General features: G+C 51.3%; 6 protein-coding genes across 6 annotated transcripts; 5 read left to right on the forward strand and 1 right to left on the reverse strand.

Moving 5' to 3' along the window:
* Positions 1 to 121: 121 nt before the first annotated feature.
* On the forward strand, positions 122 to 733 carry FIBRA_03128 (uncharacterized protein; the record flags this gene model as incomplete). Its single annotated transcript, XM_012324973.1, has 1 exon — positions 122 to 733. The coding sequence occupies one exon, from the start codon at positions 122 to 124 to the stop codon at positions 731 to 733; it is 612 nt and encodes a 203-aa protein (XP_012180363.1).
* Positions 734 to 5,172: 4,439 nt separating this feature from the next.
* On the forward strand, positions 5,173 to 5,779 carry FIBRA_03129 (uncharacterized protein; the record flags this gene model as incomplete). Its single annotated transcript, XM_012324974.1, has 2 exons — positions 5,173 to 5,574; positions 5,624 to 5,779. The coding sequence occupies 2 exons, from the start codon at positions 5,173 to 5,175 to the stop codon at positions 5,777 to 5,779; spliced, it is 558 nt and encodes a 185-aa protein (XP_012180364.1).
* A 154-nt stretch (positions 5,780 to 5,933) lies between these two features.
* On the forward strand, positions 5,934 to 7,784 carry FIBRA_03130 (uncharacterized protein; the record flags this gene model as incomplete). Its single annotated transcript, XM_012324975.1, has 8 exons — positions 5,934 to 6,009; positions 6,067 to 6,490; positions 6,541 to 6,750; positions 6,815 to 7,241; positions 7,293 to 7,335; positions 7,392 to 7,540; positions 7,604 to 7,675; positions 7,728 to 7,784. 8 exons carry the CDS (start codon positions 5,934 to 5,936, stop codon positions 7,782 to 7,784), a joined length of 1,458 nt encoding a protein of 485 aa, XP_012180365.1.
* A 1,068-nt stretch (positions 7,785 to 8,852) lies between these two features.
* Positions 8,853 to 10,061, forward strand: FIBRA_03131 (uncharacterized protein; the record flags this gene model as incomplete). The annotated part of the gene is made up of 1 exon (XM_012324976.1): positions 8,853 to 10,061. The coding sequence occupies one exon, from the start codon at positions 8,853 to 8,855 to the stop codon at positions 10,059 to 10,061; it is 1,209 nt and encodes a 402-aa protein (XP_012180366.1).
* Positions 10,062 to 10,895: 834 nt separating this feature from the next.
* Positions 10,896 to 13,462, reverse strand: FIBRA_03132 (uncharacterized protein; the record flags this gene model as incomplete). The annotated part of the gene is made up of 3 exons (XM_012324977.1): positions 10,896 to 12,526; positions 12,969 to 13,101; positions 13,154 to 13,462. 3 exons carry the CDS (start codon positions 13,460 to 13,462, stop codon positions 10,896 to 10,898), a joined length of 2,073 nt encoding a protein of 690 aa, XP_012180367.1.
* Positions 13,463 to 15,730: 2,268 nt separating this feature from the next.
* Positions 15,731 to 18,268, forward strand: FIBRA_03133 (uncharacterized protein; the record flags this gene model as incomplete). Its single annotated transcript, XM_012324978.1, has 11 exons — positions 15,731 to 15,868; positions 15,933 to 16,093; positions 16,151 to 16,214; positions 16,281 to 16,325; positions 16,377 to 16,493; positions 16,542 to 16,598; positions 16,658 to 17,150; positions 17,205 to 17,338; positions 17,387 to 17,671; positions 17,729 to 17,862; positions 17,920 to 18,268. The coding sequence occupies 11 exons, from the start codon at positions 15,731 to 15,733 to the stop codon at positions 18,266 to 18,268; spliced, it is 1,977 nt and encodes a 658-aa protein (XP_012180368.1).
* Between the last annotated feature and the right edge of the window lie 74 nt (positions 18,269 to 18,342).

Genomic DNA, 18,342 nt, shown 5'->3' on the forward strand with positions numbered 1-18,342 from the left:
TCCCCCCCCCCCCCCCCCCCCCAGATTCTTCAGGCCCGACGAGCAGGTGCCGTTCGCGGACGTCGCCGCACTGGTCCGGCTGGGCCACAAGTACGAGATCTGGGACGTCCTGGACGACGCGATGGCGCGGATGAAGTCGTGCTTCAGCGGGGACATGGACGCGTGGGCGCACGCGCACGCGGCGCGCGGCTCGGCGGCGATGAGCTTCGAGCCCGCGGACGCGGTGCAGGCGGTGCAGCTCGCGCGGCTCACGCAGACCGACTCGATGCTCGTCGTCGCGCTGTTCATGTGCTGCCAGCTGCCCGCGCGCCAGATCCTGCTCGGCGGCGGCCAGGCGGGGCGGCTGGCGGCGGAGGACGCCGCGGCGTGTGTGGACGGGCGGATGCGCCTGCTGAACGACGGCATCGCGGCGACGTACCGCGTGTTCAACGCCGGACGCAGCCCGCTCTGCGCGGACGCGAAGCACTGCGTGCGCTTCCCCAGGGCGGTGCTCGCGAGCAGGATCGATGTGGACCGGGCTTGTGATGGGGCGCTCATGCCGGTGCTTGACGGGTGGGACGAGCTCGTCGACGGCGCTCTGGTGGACGGCAAGTTGTGCAAGGCGTGTGGATTGCATTACAAACGCAAAGGGCTGCAGGAGCGCAGAGCGTTCTGGCGGCGGCTTCCGCGCTACATGGGAGTGCAGGCGTCGGTTTGGGTCTCGTTTGACTGGGAGGGAGACGATGACAAGTGACGAAGCCAGCCATGCTGCATCTACTCGTATCTCGACGGAATTGGGCCTGGCGGGTTCAATATTCGAGGTGTTTGAAACCCTTGTATCTCACACTGGCAGGCACATCTACCCATATATCGGGACATTCCAACTACTCATCTAGTGGCGGCTTAGAAAACGAATTTGCTGTAATGCTTACTGTACACTATTCATCTGAAAAAAGTCATGACGCATCGTCGTACTTGATCTTGTGTACCGTTATTCGGTGCATCGCGATCTGCCGTAACCATACTTTGCATTGCGCAGACACGCATCGTTGAGTAAATCCAAGCCCAAACTATCTCTTGTACACCTGGAAAGTATCGTTCTACTACGTCTGTGACTATGGATTACTAGTAGTCGGTGGGGACATGACGCTGTGCGAAGGCGCTTATGTAGACTCACAAGCATTGGACCTCTTCATAACACTCGTAACCTTATCCATGATGTCGAGAAGAACAGGCGGGATGCACGTCCATACTTATCAGTGGGTAGTACCGAGATCAACACCGACGAGAGCTGATAGAAAGAGGGTCGTGGATGGGGACAACATACATGATAGCGCCGCTCTCGCCGGGGGCTTTCCACAGCGGCCGAGTCATTCCGCGGAAGTTGTAATCAGGTCAACTAAATATACAGCATCTTCTCCACTTAGGAATCTTCTCTTGTCCCCGCCGACAGTACAGATCCCCGGCTTTAACGTCTGCATTGCTTGCGTCCGTAGCATACCATGTTACGTCGGCCTCGCTCCAACGTATATGAAATATATGACAGGAATCATGGAGTATAGAGGAAGACCCTTATCCCACGATACACGGTCCGAGGTCTGTACTCCTTCGCGACCAGAATCCGGCCACGCATTCGATGACATGACAGCAGGAACTCGGTACATTTGTGGTAGCGCGATGGATGATTCCTCTGATTCCACCCCAGGCATCCGGGGCATGTCCTGGGGAAACAGCACTAGAAGGCAGTGAAAAGCGACGAATCGTGGGCATGAAGTTGCCGAAATGAATGACACAGAAGATGTGCCCAGGCACAAGAATAGTATTCGCCTGCTTACCGTATACGTACAAAACGTGCCGAATTTGCGCTTACCCCAGTCTGATGCGGAGAAGGCGAGATGAAAGACAATAGACGAATCCGAGTCTGGCTGTCCAAGTGCCATATAGTCTACCAGCCCACTTGGAGAGCCGTACAGAATGGTGAGGAGACTGTGGACCTCAATGTACAATCTCAGGCTCCCGGTGGGGACCTACACAATAATCAATCAGACGAATAAGTCGAGATCGAACAATCCAGACTTTCCTTCAAAGGTAAGATCGTCTTTTCCTCGAGAGTCGTCAGCCAGTCCAGAAGCCTGTCGGTTTAGGAACAGATAGCGACTACCCACGAGTGGGTTCGCGCGGGCCGATGTGCAAGTCTTACGCTTCAAAAGGTGGTTCGCGGTCAATATCTTATGTATGAAAATAGCGGGATGCTGTGAGGCGGGGGCAGTCGACCTTGAGAGGCTCTTCGGCCATCCGGTCTTCCGCGGTCATCCGGATACCTAACCTGTTGCCCGTACCCGCTCCCACAGAAAAGCTCTCTCCCTTGTGTCTTGGCCAATAGAATTGCATTTCAGTATGTGACGTAGTCTTTAGGGAGCAATCGCCAGTATCTTTAGAAGGCGAATGTGTGAGATGGAGCCTGCGCACGGAAGCAATACCAACGTACATCATCTGTGATACCGTGTTTGAATGAACTTGTTCATCGATGGGCTCTAAGCAGTGGCATCTGTCGCAGGGGATATTATTAATGACAGGGCTGAGAAACGAACGCTCAGCTTCTTTGTGAGATGATACCAAGGTGCAACGAACCCTTTCCTGCTTGCGGCGATAGCCAAACCGTGTCGACCCGAAATACGACGAGTGTAACTGCGCTGGAGAAACATTGTGGTCCGATAAACATCCAGGTGCGTCAACCGCTCCCGTATCGAGTGTGTTGGATGATGCTCAGCTCATAGACTACGTCCCAAGACAAAGACATTGTTGTCTCTACGGTGACACGGAGGAGCTATGGATGCGAACAAAGTGCAGGGTGACTGAAGCCGCCAATCGTCTTGACTGTAGTAATGTGACTGGGTCCTTCGAAGGACCCGGCCACATTTGGACCAGTAGTGCTCGCTAGAAGCGCCCGTTCACAACTTATCCCCCCGTTCCAGTCTCGGCCTACAGCGCCGTATGAAGTTTAGGTAACTGCAGAACTGCCTTGAGGACGACACTTAATTGAACCCTCAAATATGTGCACCAGGCTTATTGCATGCACGGTGAACCATCGCAGGGAAATACACCCAACTCCTCACGGAGTCGGTGTATGAAGGCTTTAGATCTCAAATCGAGTTTTCTTCAAGTTCCTCTGTATATTCCACATCCGCTTCAGCATTTTCATCAAGAACAGCTGGCTGTATGAGAAACCTCACGACACTACAAAATCTCAAGCTGAGAACGCCAAGACCCTTTATCAACGTTGCGGCTGAAGCAGTAGAAGCAAACGGCAGATCCAGGCTCGTCGAGTGTCGCATTGTCTGGTATCTTATCCTATACCATTTCACTACGGTGGGCCTTACCAACGTCTTGGAGGAAATTGAATTCTGTCGTCGCAAACTTGATTGGATGCAGGCGCCGTGCGACATTCGGCGGGTGGTATATCAGATACTTCATCCTCGAGTCTCTAAGTTTCATCTTTTGCATCACCTAACAGAGCTCATGCCACTATATCTTAGAAGAGAATGGGTGTTATCCCCTTTCCCTGACTCCTCGAGGACGACGTTCGGTAAACTACAGGGAGTCACCAGAGAACTTGATCTCCAGTAGAGTCCGCAACATTACGTGGCAGCTAAAGCTCAGGTACGCATTCTAATGGGACTGCTCAGGCGCATTGCACAATCCAACGTCTGTCGCTCTGAACAGGCCCTCTACAGAGATAATCATCGCTCCCCCGACGTGCATGTTGACCTGCGACTCCGCGAGTTGAAGCATTTTCGTGCGCTACACCGGGATGGCCACCCATCATGCGTCACCAGCCCGGCTAACGCGGAGTTTCCATATATTCCCGAACTCGCTAGATCATTTAGAGGTCAAAGGTCCCGCGCGCAAAAGCAAGTTCTTTATATTGTGTTTACTTGCGCCATTGGCAGCAGATTTGCACAGAAAGAAATAGTAGAGACAGTATGGGACATCATGGGCCGGTTTCGACACAAGGATATCGTGGAGGAGCTTAAACGCTCTCACTTTCACCGTCTTCAGAACATCCCGACGCTCGGTATGGATTTACACTGTTTCGTAGATGACCTAGACTTCTGATTTTAAAGATTCGAGGGCAGGGTAAGGTTTGATTGTGTTAAATGCCCCTCCTCGACTACAATGGTTTTGCGGGAGGATTTCTACAATATCAAAACTCGACTGCCACTCACGTAAGCGAACACCGACATTCTAACGGGGATGCAGTTCGTTACAGATATAAACCTACCACTGCCGAGTTTGAGGTACCTTCGTCTCCATGCAGTGTGTCGACAAATCGCGCATTGGTCCGGAGCTGCAGAATGCCTGGACACCATTATCTGTGACATGGAGGAGCTACCGGTTCTTGCGTAGGACCAGATGTCTGCGGATGTCCTTCTATATGCTTTTCAGCGTCTTGTGCCTCTCAGGATATCTCATCTATCTGGAAACTTTGCGTGGTGGAGTTGATCTCTGCCCAGGAATACACATCCTGAGTTTGCTACGTACGGCTGGAGACAAGTTAGACGTCCTGCTCGTTCTAGCGTTTGTGAATACGTCCTTTTAGGTCGCTATAAATGGACTCCCCAGTACTTCTGAATCCTTTCCCAAGGATTGACAAGGGCTGTCGAGTCTTGGAACGATTCGATAGGGGTTGATGCGTTTCCTTGTCCGCTGATACTCGCTTTAGCTGCGAGGGTCGTGTTGATGCTCAGACAGTGACACGTGTATACTGTATAGTTTTCTCTTCAGTTGGTGCACCAATTAGTTTGGATAAACAATCGGGCTCCTCAATTTGAAGTGCTATCCCATTTTGGAGGAGCCGTAGATGACGACATTCTATAGGAAATTCATTTCAGCGATTTCTGTACCCAAATGCGGGTGACTCGAGTTTGTCTGGGCTCGACAGGGTGAAGGACGAACGCTGGCACGTGGAGGCAGGTTTCCTCAATATTTCCTGCTACAATTCATCGATTAGACGATGAACCGACTTGCTCATGGTAGGCTGTCCTACTTCCTCTGATGCAAGCCTCATTTTTTTGTTACCATGATCATCACCACAGATACCTCAGCGAGCGTATGACTTGAGGCGGTTTGTCCAGCCCTATATAAGGCTTCAAGTTGTTGTGCGCTGAGCATTACCTCGATTGATCCCTCTCCATGAGTTCAGTCCAAGATACTCTCAAGAGTCTAGAAGTTGAGCTTTCCCAGCTCAATGATCGACAGGAAAAGATTGTTGTCATACAGGCTCAGCTTGATGCTCGTGCACGGCAGTCAACACGCGCCATCCTGCTTTGTCCCTCTAGCAGCAACATTTCCGATCCTATATCTGACAATTTGGACGCGCTCTCACTGGGAATCAGTCAGCTGATCAGGAAACACGGGCTCGAGGACATCTTCAAGATTTTTATGCTTGAGACGATGCGGCGCGAGGCACTGCTCTACGATGCATCTCTAGACAAGTCCCCTTGCGCAAATGTGGATGCTACTGCTAAGATTACCTGTTTAAATGAAGGTGTAATGCGATGCGGTGGTTGCAAAATTGCACCGTACTGTTCCAAGGTGCGTTCACATTCGACGATTGTGTTCATCTTCCTCATCGTTTTAATAGGAATGTCAGAAGAAGCATTGGCAGATGCATAAAAAAGGTGGAATGAAAACTATTGACTCTGGACTCATACTCACTCATTTATATACAAACCCATATATTCATAGCGTGCAAGAACCCAATTCGAGACTCCGAATGGACACCATCATGGATAATTGAAAGACGTATGCCGGACTTCATAGCTCCGAGATCTCAAGAACTATTTGGGTATGACGGTATGTATGGACATATAATGCAAAGCATGAGCATGTAAGTAAGTCCCTTACACTGAACCTCGGTCTGAATTCAAAGGAGTTCATTTAGATGGGGAAACATGCCTGCGATTGATCTCGTAAATATGCGTCCGAGTGAGCGGATTGTTCAGGATGATATGACTATCGCGTTCATAGGTATGTACCGTACCAGATTTTCCTAATTACGCTGCAAAATGACAAATCGACAAAAAGCGTCTGGTGATCTTCGAGATGTCATTCGCACTGTAAACGAGCTTCCGAAAGACTACACTGGGGAACTCACAGTGCTATTGAACGATCATAATCCAATGATCGTTGCACGAAATTTCGCACTCTTGCTACTCTTAGGCTCGATCGAGAATAAACGCAAGGCCGCAGACATTGCCGTCCATTATTGGTACTCTGCTCTTGTTCCTGCAATGTATAATGTGCACCTACAACAAATGATCCAAGATGTCCTGTCTTCTTCTGGTGCATCTTCTGTCGGTGCTAATGGTTCAATATCTTGTGTCATGACCCCAAAATCACGCATCGAAGGTTGTTTAGGGACAACTACCATAACCATCCTCAAGCAATGTGTCTTTTCTCCGGAGTCATATCAGGCGCAGGATGTCCGGGAGGAACTCACTCGTGCTCGGTATCTTATAGCACCTTATACTCGTTTTATTGCTGATATATTTTTCACAGCCTCGTCAACTTGAGTAGAGACAGGCTTGAGCGTCAGTATTGGCCCCTCGAGCCTTCTCACCGCCTGGCATTTATTGAGTTCCGCACATATGGGTTGCTTCTCCCATTTGGCGCCGCCAACTCTCACTTTGACTATCCCAATCGTTTGTTATTTTCACCCGACGGCCAGTGGATGCAAGCTGATAAGGTCAACCCGCTGAATGGCTGGCAGTACGTCCTATCACTATATTCATACATATATATATCTGCAATGTCAAATTGCGTTTTTTTAAAGTATTCCGTCCCTGGTCAAGGCGGGAAGAAAGCATGGTGCTCTCCCCATGGATATCTACGGGTGTATGTATTTCTACGTCTCAGACCAGCTCAGGGAGTTCGCCAGTCGCCTCTCTAGCCTTCGCATAAGGTTCAAACTATTCAACTTGGATGCTTGCAAACTTGGCAATGATCTGTCCTCAGGAGTACTATCCCCGTATGGGCTGTCCGACCAAATACGATTCGACAGGATTGACGCTTCAAATGTGATGGATCCTCATTACCTAGGCATTGAGCCTGTGGCGAAGGTATGGGGACCTTTACTCAAACATACCAACCATGCGACTCTCGTAGGTCACTTCATCAACTGGGTATCTCGTCAGCGTAACGCAAATCCTTCGGACGCTGACATACCACGACTTATGAGACGGCTCGTAAGTGACAATCGGGTATGTCATCAGCACATGTAGCTATAGACATAAAATATGACTACTAAATAGATCAAAATGTCCCCACCAAGCAGCTCGCCCAGGGTTGGTCGTGGTGCGTGGAAATCCATAAGCATGTACCTCGCTTATGTGGCTGATCTTGGATCGAAGAATTGACGGAAATTTGCGCTCAATTGAGCTGCAATGCCGTCCATGACAATTCGAAGGCCTTCGACGATTATTTAGACAGCCAGGGCATTGACTATGTGCTCAGCACCTCTGGGCTCAAGCGCAAGCGTAAACATACTATCGTGCCACACGTAAGCCCCCAACGTAATTCTCGATGTAGCATATAATAACAACGTCCTACTCGTACTGTACAGCGGCTAGGGGGTTCTTTCGAGTCGCCCAGTGCCCTCCCGACCTTCTCTGACGACAAAAACTGGTACTTAAGTGTAAGGCGTTGCTAATGATGAAATGTTTTTCCCTGCTGACCTTTTCGTTTAGATGTATATAAAAGATCATCTTTGGTCAGAACGTTACCTGGAGCTGGCACCGGCGTGAGGCCTCCTGTTGCATGTCTAATTCAGTGGAAGGTCAGAGCCCGGAGTGTTTATAATGATATTCACAAAGAAGAATACTCTCACGGGATCTAAAAATACTGTCTGTCGTCTATAAACAAAGAATGTTTGAATATCGGGCCATGATCAGTGATGTATATGAGAGGGATCGAGCCTACAAAACTGAACAAGGTTGTGTCGGAGGAATAGATACTGATAGGTTACAGATGAAATTTGCTGCAGTTAGAACGATGAGGGTTGGACCACGATGAGATGAACTCTCAGGAGAACAGCCATAAAGGCTATTCGTGAAATCGCTTCCCTAGGCGGTATGCTCACACCGGATAGTCAAAATCAGGTTGCAGGCGCATTAGTACTAGTAATCCTATGATCGCTTCTGTCTTCGACACGTCTGGGCACGAGGCCACTTCGTTTCAGGTAATGGCGACCGCCACCATCAGGCGATGGTCGTCAAATGGTCCGTCGTGTCGAATATCGATACAGGAACGACGACGAGTGCTTACCCTTATAGTATACATAACGTCTTCTCCTCTGACATACCCGACACTGCAATCATCCTCGACCTAATTCCACTTATACCGTGACATGTTTGGGACACTCAATTTTCGATTTGCTTGTTTGTCTCGGATGGGGCGGGCGTCCTCCGCATTGAACAGCATACACAATTGGGGGCGACAATCGTATCTGTATGTTTCAAGGGGAGGCAATTCAGCTTATACGCACTCCAAGATTGATGTGGTTGTTGAGAGAGAGCTTGCGGACGTTACATATATTTCTCGAAATAACTTGTTGCTGACATAAGCACACTGGGTCTCGGGCGACTCAGGCCCGAACGCTTTCCCCTCCTCCTCGGGCATGGGGGTCCCTAGAATGAGCAGGGCAACTTGTAGTGTCTACGGGTATGGCTGCTCGTATAAAGGCAAGGCAGATTCCCCGCGTCCATTAAAGCAGTAAAGCAACATTCAAGTTGTACAGCCGCAAAACCTCGCGAGGTGAGTAACGTCTCCTCAGGTATTCTGCACTATGCTCATGCATCGCCTAGCCGAACACCATGATCTCAGAACTGCCCCAAGAAGTGTATGACCTGGTCATTGACCATCTCTGGGACGATAAAGTGTCTCTCGCGGCATGCAGCTTGACCTGTCGCGCTTGGCTGCCTTCTAGTCGGACGCACATCTTCCGCGACATCCACCTGAAAAGCCCATCAGCATGTTTCCGATTCAAGAACCTGCTAGAGACGTCGACCATTGCACCGCTCGTCCGTAAGATGGCGGTCCAGGCCTATCATTTCTTACACAAACATCCTGCTCTCCGGGACGAAGATACCATGTGGGAAAGCCGTATCCCAACGTTGTTGAGCCTCTTGCCTGGGCTCATCGAGCTTGAAATTGCGTGCTTGAGCTGGAGTACGCTGCGCCTCACAGCCGCCAAGGAAAGTGCATTCCTCAGTAGGCTTGCCCATCTCAAGCACCTCACACTATCGGATGTCCATTTCGAGACTCCTGCACAGGTCCTTTCCGTTCTCTTGGCCGCACCCGGCCTGGAAACGTTGCGCTTCGACCGTGTCTACTGCAACAGTTCGTTGCCTTGTGTTTCTTTAGAATCTCTCGTCTGTCGTATTCCTAAAGCGTGTACACCGCCGCCGCCACCATCGTCATACGCGCCCATATTCCCCATGTCCAATGCGGGTGGACAAGCACTGCGAAATCTCACGCTGCGACCGGCTTCTCCACCTAATTTCGTCATCGATTGGCTGCTAGCGACAGGCGAGGTCAAGCTCCGCAACCTAAATGTTCACTGGCGAGACCGGAGGAATACGACCGCGTTGTGCGCTCTCTTATCCGCGGCGGGACCCTACCTCGAACATCTATACATGGAACTCACAAATGGCGTGGCCGTGCAGGTGCAGGACGAGATGAACTTCGGGCTCCTCACCGCACTGCGTTCCGTGTGTTTCGAGGGCTTCGTTTTGCCGGATTGCGGCACCTGCTTTTCGGCAATGATTTCGCAGCTCAGCTCACCGTTCCTCAAGCGCGTGAAGATTTCTCTCCTCGCGCGATGGGCAGACGACCTGCGCACACTGGATTGGAAGCAGCTGGACACGGCGCTGTCGCGCGAACGCTTTGCTGGCGTGGAAGTGACGCTGCATGTTAACATCGCTATGTCTCGTGCGAACAAGGGCGTCGATGCGCGTGCGCTTGTGGAGCTCTCGTTGCCCAGGTTCCAGAAGTTGGGGATTTTGCAGGTTAGGTGTACCTGAGAGCCCCGCGACCGCCAGTAGGACTTTACCTTTCCCAATTGGGGCTGCGCGTATGGGTCTTAGCAGCAGCAGGTGGATAATATCGACCCCAACGAGGTTCGGGACTCGCGCCTCATGTGTTTATGCCATGAATCATTTATCGAATCCGAACATCCTGCCCTGAGATTCGTGCCACTGTATCTTCATTCACAAACATGTGGTGTCTAACGCCTGCACGCGATGATACAGACGTCGCTGTTGAGATGCTATTTCAGTCGTGATCAGGATACGAGTTTCGCTGTTCCATTGAAGCGCGAGGTGAGGAAAATACTGCGAGTAGGAAGATAGGGCACGTTGACAGTGTTGGGACCTACATTGGCGACCCCTCCCGCAGTGTTAATAGATGGTGTAGTACTACAGACACAGTGTTGACGTTATCACTTACACTCGACAGGAGGGTTGCATGTAGCGTATCTCCACTGCTTTACCTCACCTCTCGAATATTTACATATTCTGTGCCATTGTAGTATGATTCTACCTACAAGGAAGCAGCTAGCAGAGCTGAAATTGAAACTTCAAGATGATTGACTGCACAGGCGCCGACCGGCCCCTTCACTACAATTTAAAGCTTCAAGAGCGGGCCCAGAGGCTCGTTCGCTGCGAATGGGCTCAATATTTAGATTTGTTTGCTATATGTATTGTTTAGAACGACTAGAAGTACTATATAACTATATGCACCAAGGCGACATAAAAAGGCCGGAAAATACAAAACGAAGCACCCTATACATATAGTTATGACTTCGGACTCTGACAACCTGTAAGCTCAGTCTATATCCACGCACATGCGATAGGAAATTAGAGCCGTTTCCAGCCCTCGCCCTCACCAACGGGCCACTTGAGATCATCCCGCTCGACGCCCATCCGCCGATATCCGCCATCGAGCGAGCGCGTACTTCTATCCTCAATATCCTCGAGCCTCAGCTTCCTCAGCCGATCATTCTGCTCCCGTTCTCCCTCGCTCTCCTCGTCAACGTCTGGCCCCGCGCTACCTGAGTCGTCTCTACCAACGCCATACTCGTCGTCCTCGTCCTCCATGAGTCGCTCCTCGCCCTCGTGCCGCATCCATCGCGTCCCGGGCACGAACCCGCGCGGGTTCAACGCAGCCTCCGCCTTGTACCGCGCCGAGTCAAAGCGTGGCTGTGCCCGCTGGTGCAGCCCGGCCAGCGTCTTTTGCAGGCTCGCAATCGGCTCCGACACGGCCGACCCGTCGCTCCGCTGTGTACGCCCCGAGAGCGTCGACGACAGGGAGTGGTGCCGCGAGAGGGGCGGCTGCACCGCACCCGACGGGAAGCTTGGCCGTGACGGCGACGCGAATGGTGAGCCCCCCGGCCCTGACCCTGCAGTCGCTGTCGTCGTGGTCGGACTCAGCTGCACGCTCTCTGGACGTCGCTTCCGCATCGGCGGGATCGGCGGCGGTGAGGGGTGGTGCATCGACTTAGACCGGAACACCCGCGGCGAGTCTGGCGGCTGTGAGGGCACGCGCTCCATGTCGAAACCGGTCGAGTACGCCTTGCGGTCAGGATGCATGGGTGGCGGCTCCGTCGGCAGATCCGTTAGCGACCGCGGCGGCGTGCGCGTGGGCGAGCGGTTGTCTTCACTCATTGCCGGCGTCGCCGAGTACGGGACACTGGGAGGGGGCTTGAACGACACCGACGCGCGAGCAACGGACTCGAGTGAGCGCGCGGTCATCGCGGAGACCGTCGACGCTGGGGGGCTCACTTTCTTACGGGGAGGTAGCACGGGCACGCGGGTGGCCTCCGCCCTCTCCACTGAGCTGGATACGGAGGGTGTCTTGGACGAATGATATCCGTCCTGTATCGGGCTGATGCTGCGTGTGCGTCGCGTATTATTCGAGTTACTGCTACTGCTCTTCAGCACCTCGAGTACCCGCTCTTGCTGGAGGCGCTGCTCTGCTTTCTTGAGACTTTGTGCCACGCGCGCCGCTTGCAACGATTGCTGAACGAGAACGTGCGGCTTGGTTGATGGCGTCGACACCGAGATGGTATGATACGACAAATGTTGGGATGAGTGACGGGGAGGAGGAGCGGGAGGAATCACAGGCTTGCGTGGCGGTAATGGAGGCGACTTGCTGTCTGTGGGTGCAGCGGCACGCGGCCGGACATTCACAGTAGAAGGCATTACCCGTTCTGGGACTGCAGACGCTCGATGATCATCCTCAGATCCCCGTCGAGCGCGAAATGGGTTGGTAGGAGGTTTGGGAGGTACAGCTGGCGGAAGATTAGAAAGGGGTACGGATATAGCTGTTATTGGAGGAGCTCGTTCAGAATGCGTTTGGAAGAAGGGGTTGGCATCCGGCGATGGCGGGTCGGAGGTGAGTTCGGAGATGAGGGGTTGAGTGGAAATGCTGGGAAGAGAAGCTTGTCGAAGGGGATGCTGAAGCTCAGAAGATAGGTCATCTGGGTGAGCTATAAAACACAGAGATGAGACATTATATTCAAATGGAGGAGCCGTATCATGAAGAAAGCAGTCTCAGGCGCCGTCAACATGCTGCAATTGCTATGAACGAAGCCCATAGCTCGCTGGCGGATGCATCAACTAAGGCCTTCGCTTAAAGCTTCGGGATCCTCGGGTGCATCGCTATAGGCATGTATGGGTACAGAACGCACTCGACCCCGGCATGAACAAAACCTCATTCGAGGCTTTGCCACTGCCACAAGCGGCTTGGTATGACAACACAGACATCGCTTTTGCTAGCCTGCGTAGAATTGACGGTCCGCCATTATGATACAACTGTTATTCGACACGCAAAGCAGAATGCTAGTCAGGTACGGAAGAGCGTTGAATGGTGCTCTCCATAAAGCTGGAAACACGGACGAACATGCGCAACAGACAAACTCATATGCTGACCTTGAACAAAAATGAGCCCCTTGTCTACGTCTTTTCCCTCCAGCGCATGGTAGACAAGGCGGAGAACAGCAAACACTTGGCCGCTGGTCAGGATGTCGGTCGGGGCAAGGCTAGGACAAAACAAACGAAGTATCTGCACGCCAGTGAGATCAAAATGACAAGACAAGCCCAGTCGAAACACGTACCGAGTCGATTACCCCGGGCACGAGGGTCGAATATCTCCCCCTAAGCCATGCTCTGGCCTCGCGGACGCCGACTTTGAAGTCCTGTTCGGTATGTGGCTCTCCGTCTTCCGCGAGATCTCGAAGAGAGGAAGTGTAAACGGCGTATTCTGCATCGTTGAGGGCGGAAGAGTGGAGGACGAGCGGGCGCATGGTGTGGGTGAGGACAGCCTCAAGGACGGCGACCATCTGCGGACTCGCAGAGGATACGCGCCCGACGCGTGCAGCCAGGTCACGCCTCCGACGCGACTGCCGCGCGGCGCGTCCGGCCATCGTTTATGTCATCATCGACAGTCATCTCTCTCGACCGAATACTTGTACTAGTTGTGGGTGTTGTTTTCTACACTACTCGTCGGGAGAAGTCCTCGATCCTGACTGCATCCTCGAGCTTGGGTCGCGGCGTAGTGAGGTGGTGAATTAGATCCAGGTGATGAATCCAGATGGGTTTAACTGAAGTCTTAGAAGAGACACGGCGAAAAGTCCATTCGTGCTGCTTATGCTAGTATGTCAATATTCTTTCTTAGCGGTGTGACGATCCATGAGGCCTTGAGTCTTGTGGCTCTTGGGTCTGCTGAGTAGCTCAAGTTTTTCGTCAGAAGGGTAATTTTACTACTCCAGCTCAAATTTTTGAATCGTTGGTATACGCACTCTTTTCATCAACATGACTTATTGCGACACGTTGTCGATGTCGGACGAGGATATGTAGGGCGAGGATACAGCAGCTGCGGAGAAGCTCTAAGTATGTTTTGTGTGGGTTCGTGCACCAGATTTTGGGTAGCGAGGTGAACTCTTCCACTCTATTACCAGATATGACATTTAATCATGTCCTTTACATCCCAGTAGATGTATGTGTGACGCTCGAGCCATTGTTCCTCGCTCCTCTGTGAGATGCTGGCATATCGTGATACTACAGTACGCCGACAGCCAGCTATTTGGTGCCGCATAGATCGATGCCCCACTTCGTGCGCACGTACATGTAACATTCGTTCCCCGCTCTCAGAGCTGAGCATTGAACAGCTGACGTTGGTTCCGGAATCTGTGCACATACAGGCAATTTCACCAAGTCGATCATTCCGCCTCCATTGGTTGGACTGTTCAACTACCCAGTCGTGGAGCAGACCGCGTGGCGCAAGCTGTGGCACGATACTACTCCATGACACGTATCAGGTCAAGGTATCGATTCGCCTCTCGTGCCAATTCATTTTCGTTTGGATCCCGCAGGCGAGCATAGTGTTATCCACAGATTAGATTCGGAGCCGGTGGTTTCGAACGTCTTTGAAAATGCGCGGAACTGGAAATGCTTCGGCTGTCTCAGCATCCATGACGTCTGCCATACTTCCATCACGCCAACTTAGAATTCCGTCCTCGACTCGGGTCTGACACACGGTAGGACGATACACCCAGAAATCCTTCCAGACTCCATTCATTCGTGTCGGCTCAATTTGGACCACTCTACCATTCCCGCGTGGATGCTCAATTCACGGATCAAAGCGCACGCGTGTATTCGCTCAACACATTCTCGCAGGGAGATATGATAAGATTATACGAAGGAGATATTGTTGCCGCTTTGAATTGAAAAAAGGACCATTGCTGGGATGTAGCAGTCCAATCGCGAATCCACATCACAACAAAGAAATCACCAATTCTATGCAATGGAAAGGTGTCGACTGAATTGAGTAAGCTTTACCTCTCTTGCAAATGGATCTTCTCACTAAGGGGAAGGTGTCATTTCTTGGTTGCGCATGCTGTTATTGTTATCTTGGCCAGAGATTGACGCACGCAGTCATCTGGATTAGGCTTTGTAAGCTAATGCCCCCAAACGATAGAACCACTCAGAATGTACTTATGCGATAAAGATCGTACTTTGGATCCGAACCAATACACGTGCCCGAGCTGGTAAGCATGTAATGATTTTGAATCTAGGAAGGGGATTTCCGAGTGATGTGCATTGAAGGCCATATCAATAATTCGTCTCAATGCAGGGCTAGCTGCTAGATTCACAATTTGGAGTTTTCTCATTCGCGCAGGCCGCGAGACTGTATGTATCAGTCTAGACTTCTCGCTCAGGCCGTTAAATAACACACCCTCCATCGCCACTTGTCCTCTTCATACGCGCTGCAGCCTTCGCTGCTGGCGCTCAATTCCACTACGGAGAGTTTATTTATTCGAATTTCCAGGTGCAATTTGGCTATGGGAGTTGGGTGGCAGCCCTGCATTTGAAGCGCCGACAACTCACCAAATCGTGCGTCCTTGACATGTGCAGAGAAAACGACGCAGGCGTCGGCGATGGGCGAGAGCTTGACCGCGTCTAATGAACACGAGGCAACTACTTGTACTTTGATGAGTCTCTTGATTTCCCCTTCTGCCCAGTTTTGAACGTCCCCGTCTCTTTTACTTGCCGCGTAGCTGAAATCGGCGATCTGAGGTCGGTCTCTCGTGCATTTGTCATACCAAACTTCGCCATACTCAATGATAGAAATCGATCGAGCTCAAGACTGTATGTCCCTGGGCCTATTGAAAGCTGCATGAGACGTGGGGTCTATGGCCCCTTCCAGAATAACAGGGATCGTGACGATTGAAAATGTCCACTTTCAGAACAGAGCTGCGCTGCTTGAGGACCATGATGTAGAACCATTATACTGTGTCATTCCGGAGCCCGAAATATCTAATACTGAATTGGTGGGTATGTTTTTCCAAGTATCATAGCAGAAATTCTCATACCCATTCTTGTATTGTGACACAGTGGGAGCTCATTTACGCTGTCCCCAATCGGTATCAGATTAGGAATATCAAGCACAAGCACTATGCTGTTCCTCGACATCAACGTGATGGCGTAGTTGGATCAAGCAGCAAGCAATGGTGGTTCATTGATGCTGCCGATGATGAAGATGGAGATGTTTACACGTGTGTCATTTTTCTGTCGATAACCACACATGGCTGGTGACTAAATGAATTGTTCAGTATACGGCATCTTGAGAAAACCGATCTATGCTGGTTTCTTGGCGATGGGTCCAACAATACGCCAGTAAGACAACGCATATTAACCATATGCTATTTCCTCGAGGCCGACTGTCATATTCATTGTTACTAGATTTATCTCAAAGATACTCCAAAAGATCGTCGATGTATATGGAAAGTAGGCATTCACATCTTCTCTGGCATTGCTAAGTTCATATGTTTTTGATAGATCACTCCATATTCCTATACCAATGCCAGGATTAATCCACCCGCGAATTCTTTGCATCCAGATTGGTCAACTGAGCTATTGGCAAGATTCAGTTCAATGGTTGACGTGTATACAGAGGTATGTGTTTTGGGTGTGTTAATTCAAAATTCTCACAGCTCCAATCAGGCTCATCCTGCTGTGACGGGAGCTGTAGCGCTGAAAATCCTCAAGTGTGCATCTGAGGTACTCTATTCGCATATATATGTTCTCCACACAGATTGATTCATGAAGCTGTCAACTAGATCATGACTGAGCACGTCAAGAATAGCAATGAACGGCTTGATCTTGATGTATCTGAGAAGATCATACACACCTACTCGCAGATGTGCGAGAATGAAGAATTGCCTGTGGATCCTGCGATAGAAGCTGACTTGGAAACGCTTACCCAAGAGATGCTAGAGCGCGCGGATTTCATCGCTCATCCAGAGAAGATGGAATGTCGTAAGTTCGTGCCCCATTCTCGACGCCATGGCCGCCTCTCCAACCCCCTGCGCCCGCCGCCCACTGTGGCTTCCTCTGTCCTTGATAAGCAAGATCATAGGCCGCGCCTGATACAGACTCAGTCATTCAAGCTTGATCCTGAGCCGCCGAGGATCCGGTCCAACTTCCCGGTCACGTACTGGGCCGACATGCATATTAGGACTTCGGGGCTGAAGAATCTGGGTAACACGTGCTATATGAATTCGACGATTCAGTGCTTGAGCGCTACCGTGCCGTTCGCGCGGTTCTTTACTGGTGCGTGTGTAACCAACGAATTGATGTCATAGTGCCTAAGTATGTTTGTTACAGAAGGACGATGGAAGAGTGCTATCAACATGATCAACCCAATGGGAACAAAGGGGAACCTTGCGCAAGCTTTCGCCAATATTCTCCAAGATTTACAGCAGAGCGAGTCGCAGTGTCTGTCTCCGGGCGCATTCCGTGTACGCATTCAACGAGTTCCCGTAATGCTGAGCTGACTATCTGTGTAGAGGTCATTGTGCCGGCACGCCCCTCAATTTGACGGAACAGAGCAGCACGATTCACAGGAGTTCCTTCACTTCCTGCTCGATGGTCTGCATGAGGACCTCAATCGGGTGCTAGTGCGCGCACAAATAGACCCAACGCCCGAAAGAGAAGCCGAGTTAGAGAGACTACCCACGCAGATTGCCAGCGAGCAGGAATGGCAGATCTGGCAGAGGCGGAATGATAGCTTGGTCGTAGACTTCTTCCAGGGTCAGCTCCGCAACCGACTGGAGTGCCTCACGTGCCACAAGGTATGGTCCTTTCTATCTGTGCTCTTCACTTATCCCTTGGTTGATCTGCTACTACAGACTTCGACCACTTACAACACGTTCATGTACCTCACTTTACCTGTTCCCACCCGTCGAGGTCTATCCAAAGTGTCATTGTCTCAGTGTTTGGATGCCTTCGTCAAGGAAGAAGTGATGGAGGAGTCGGATGCATGGTATGCTGGGTCTCCGTTCGACTCAGGATAGGCGTATTGACACATTGAGATTAATAGGAACTGCCCACACTGCAAGACGCTGCGCAAGGCGACGAAGAATCTGTCGCTATCACGATTGCCCCCCGTGCTTCTGATCTACCTGAAGCGTTTCTCGTCCAAGGGCCACTTCACAGACAAGATCGAGACGTTCGTCGACTATCCCGTGCGGGATTTAGATCTCACCAACTACATGCCCCTTCCGCTGCCTCCCGGCGTGGACGGGGGCCCTCACATGCCGAGAGATGATCCTGGCGTGCAGATACCACCGTACCGATATGATTTGTATGGCGTCACCAACCACTACGGCACGTTGAGCAGCGGGCACTGTAAGTGTTTTGTCGAGGATCGGCTATCTGCGCTGTGTTGATCGACTGTCAGATACCGCATTCGTCTCGTCTCGTGGCGAATGGCTGTCTTGCGACGATAGCCATATATCACACG

Source organism: Fibroporia radiculosa (assembly GCF_000313525.1).
Source record: "Fibroporia radiculosa TFFH 294 genomic supercontigs, scaffold1618, whole genome shotgun sequence".
Taxonomy (NCBI): Eukaryota; Fungi; Basidiomycota; class Agaricomycetes; order Polyporales; family Fibroporiaceae; genus Fibroporia; species Fibroporia radiculosa.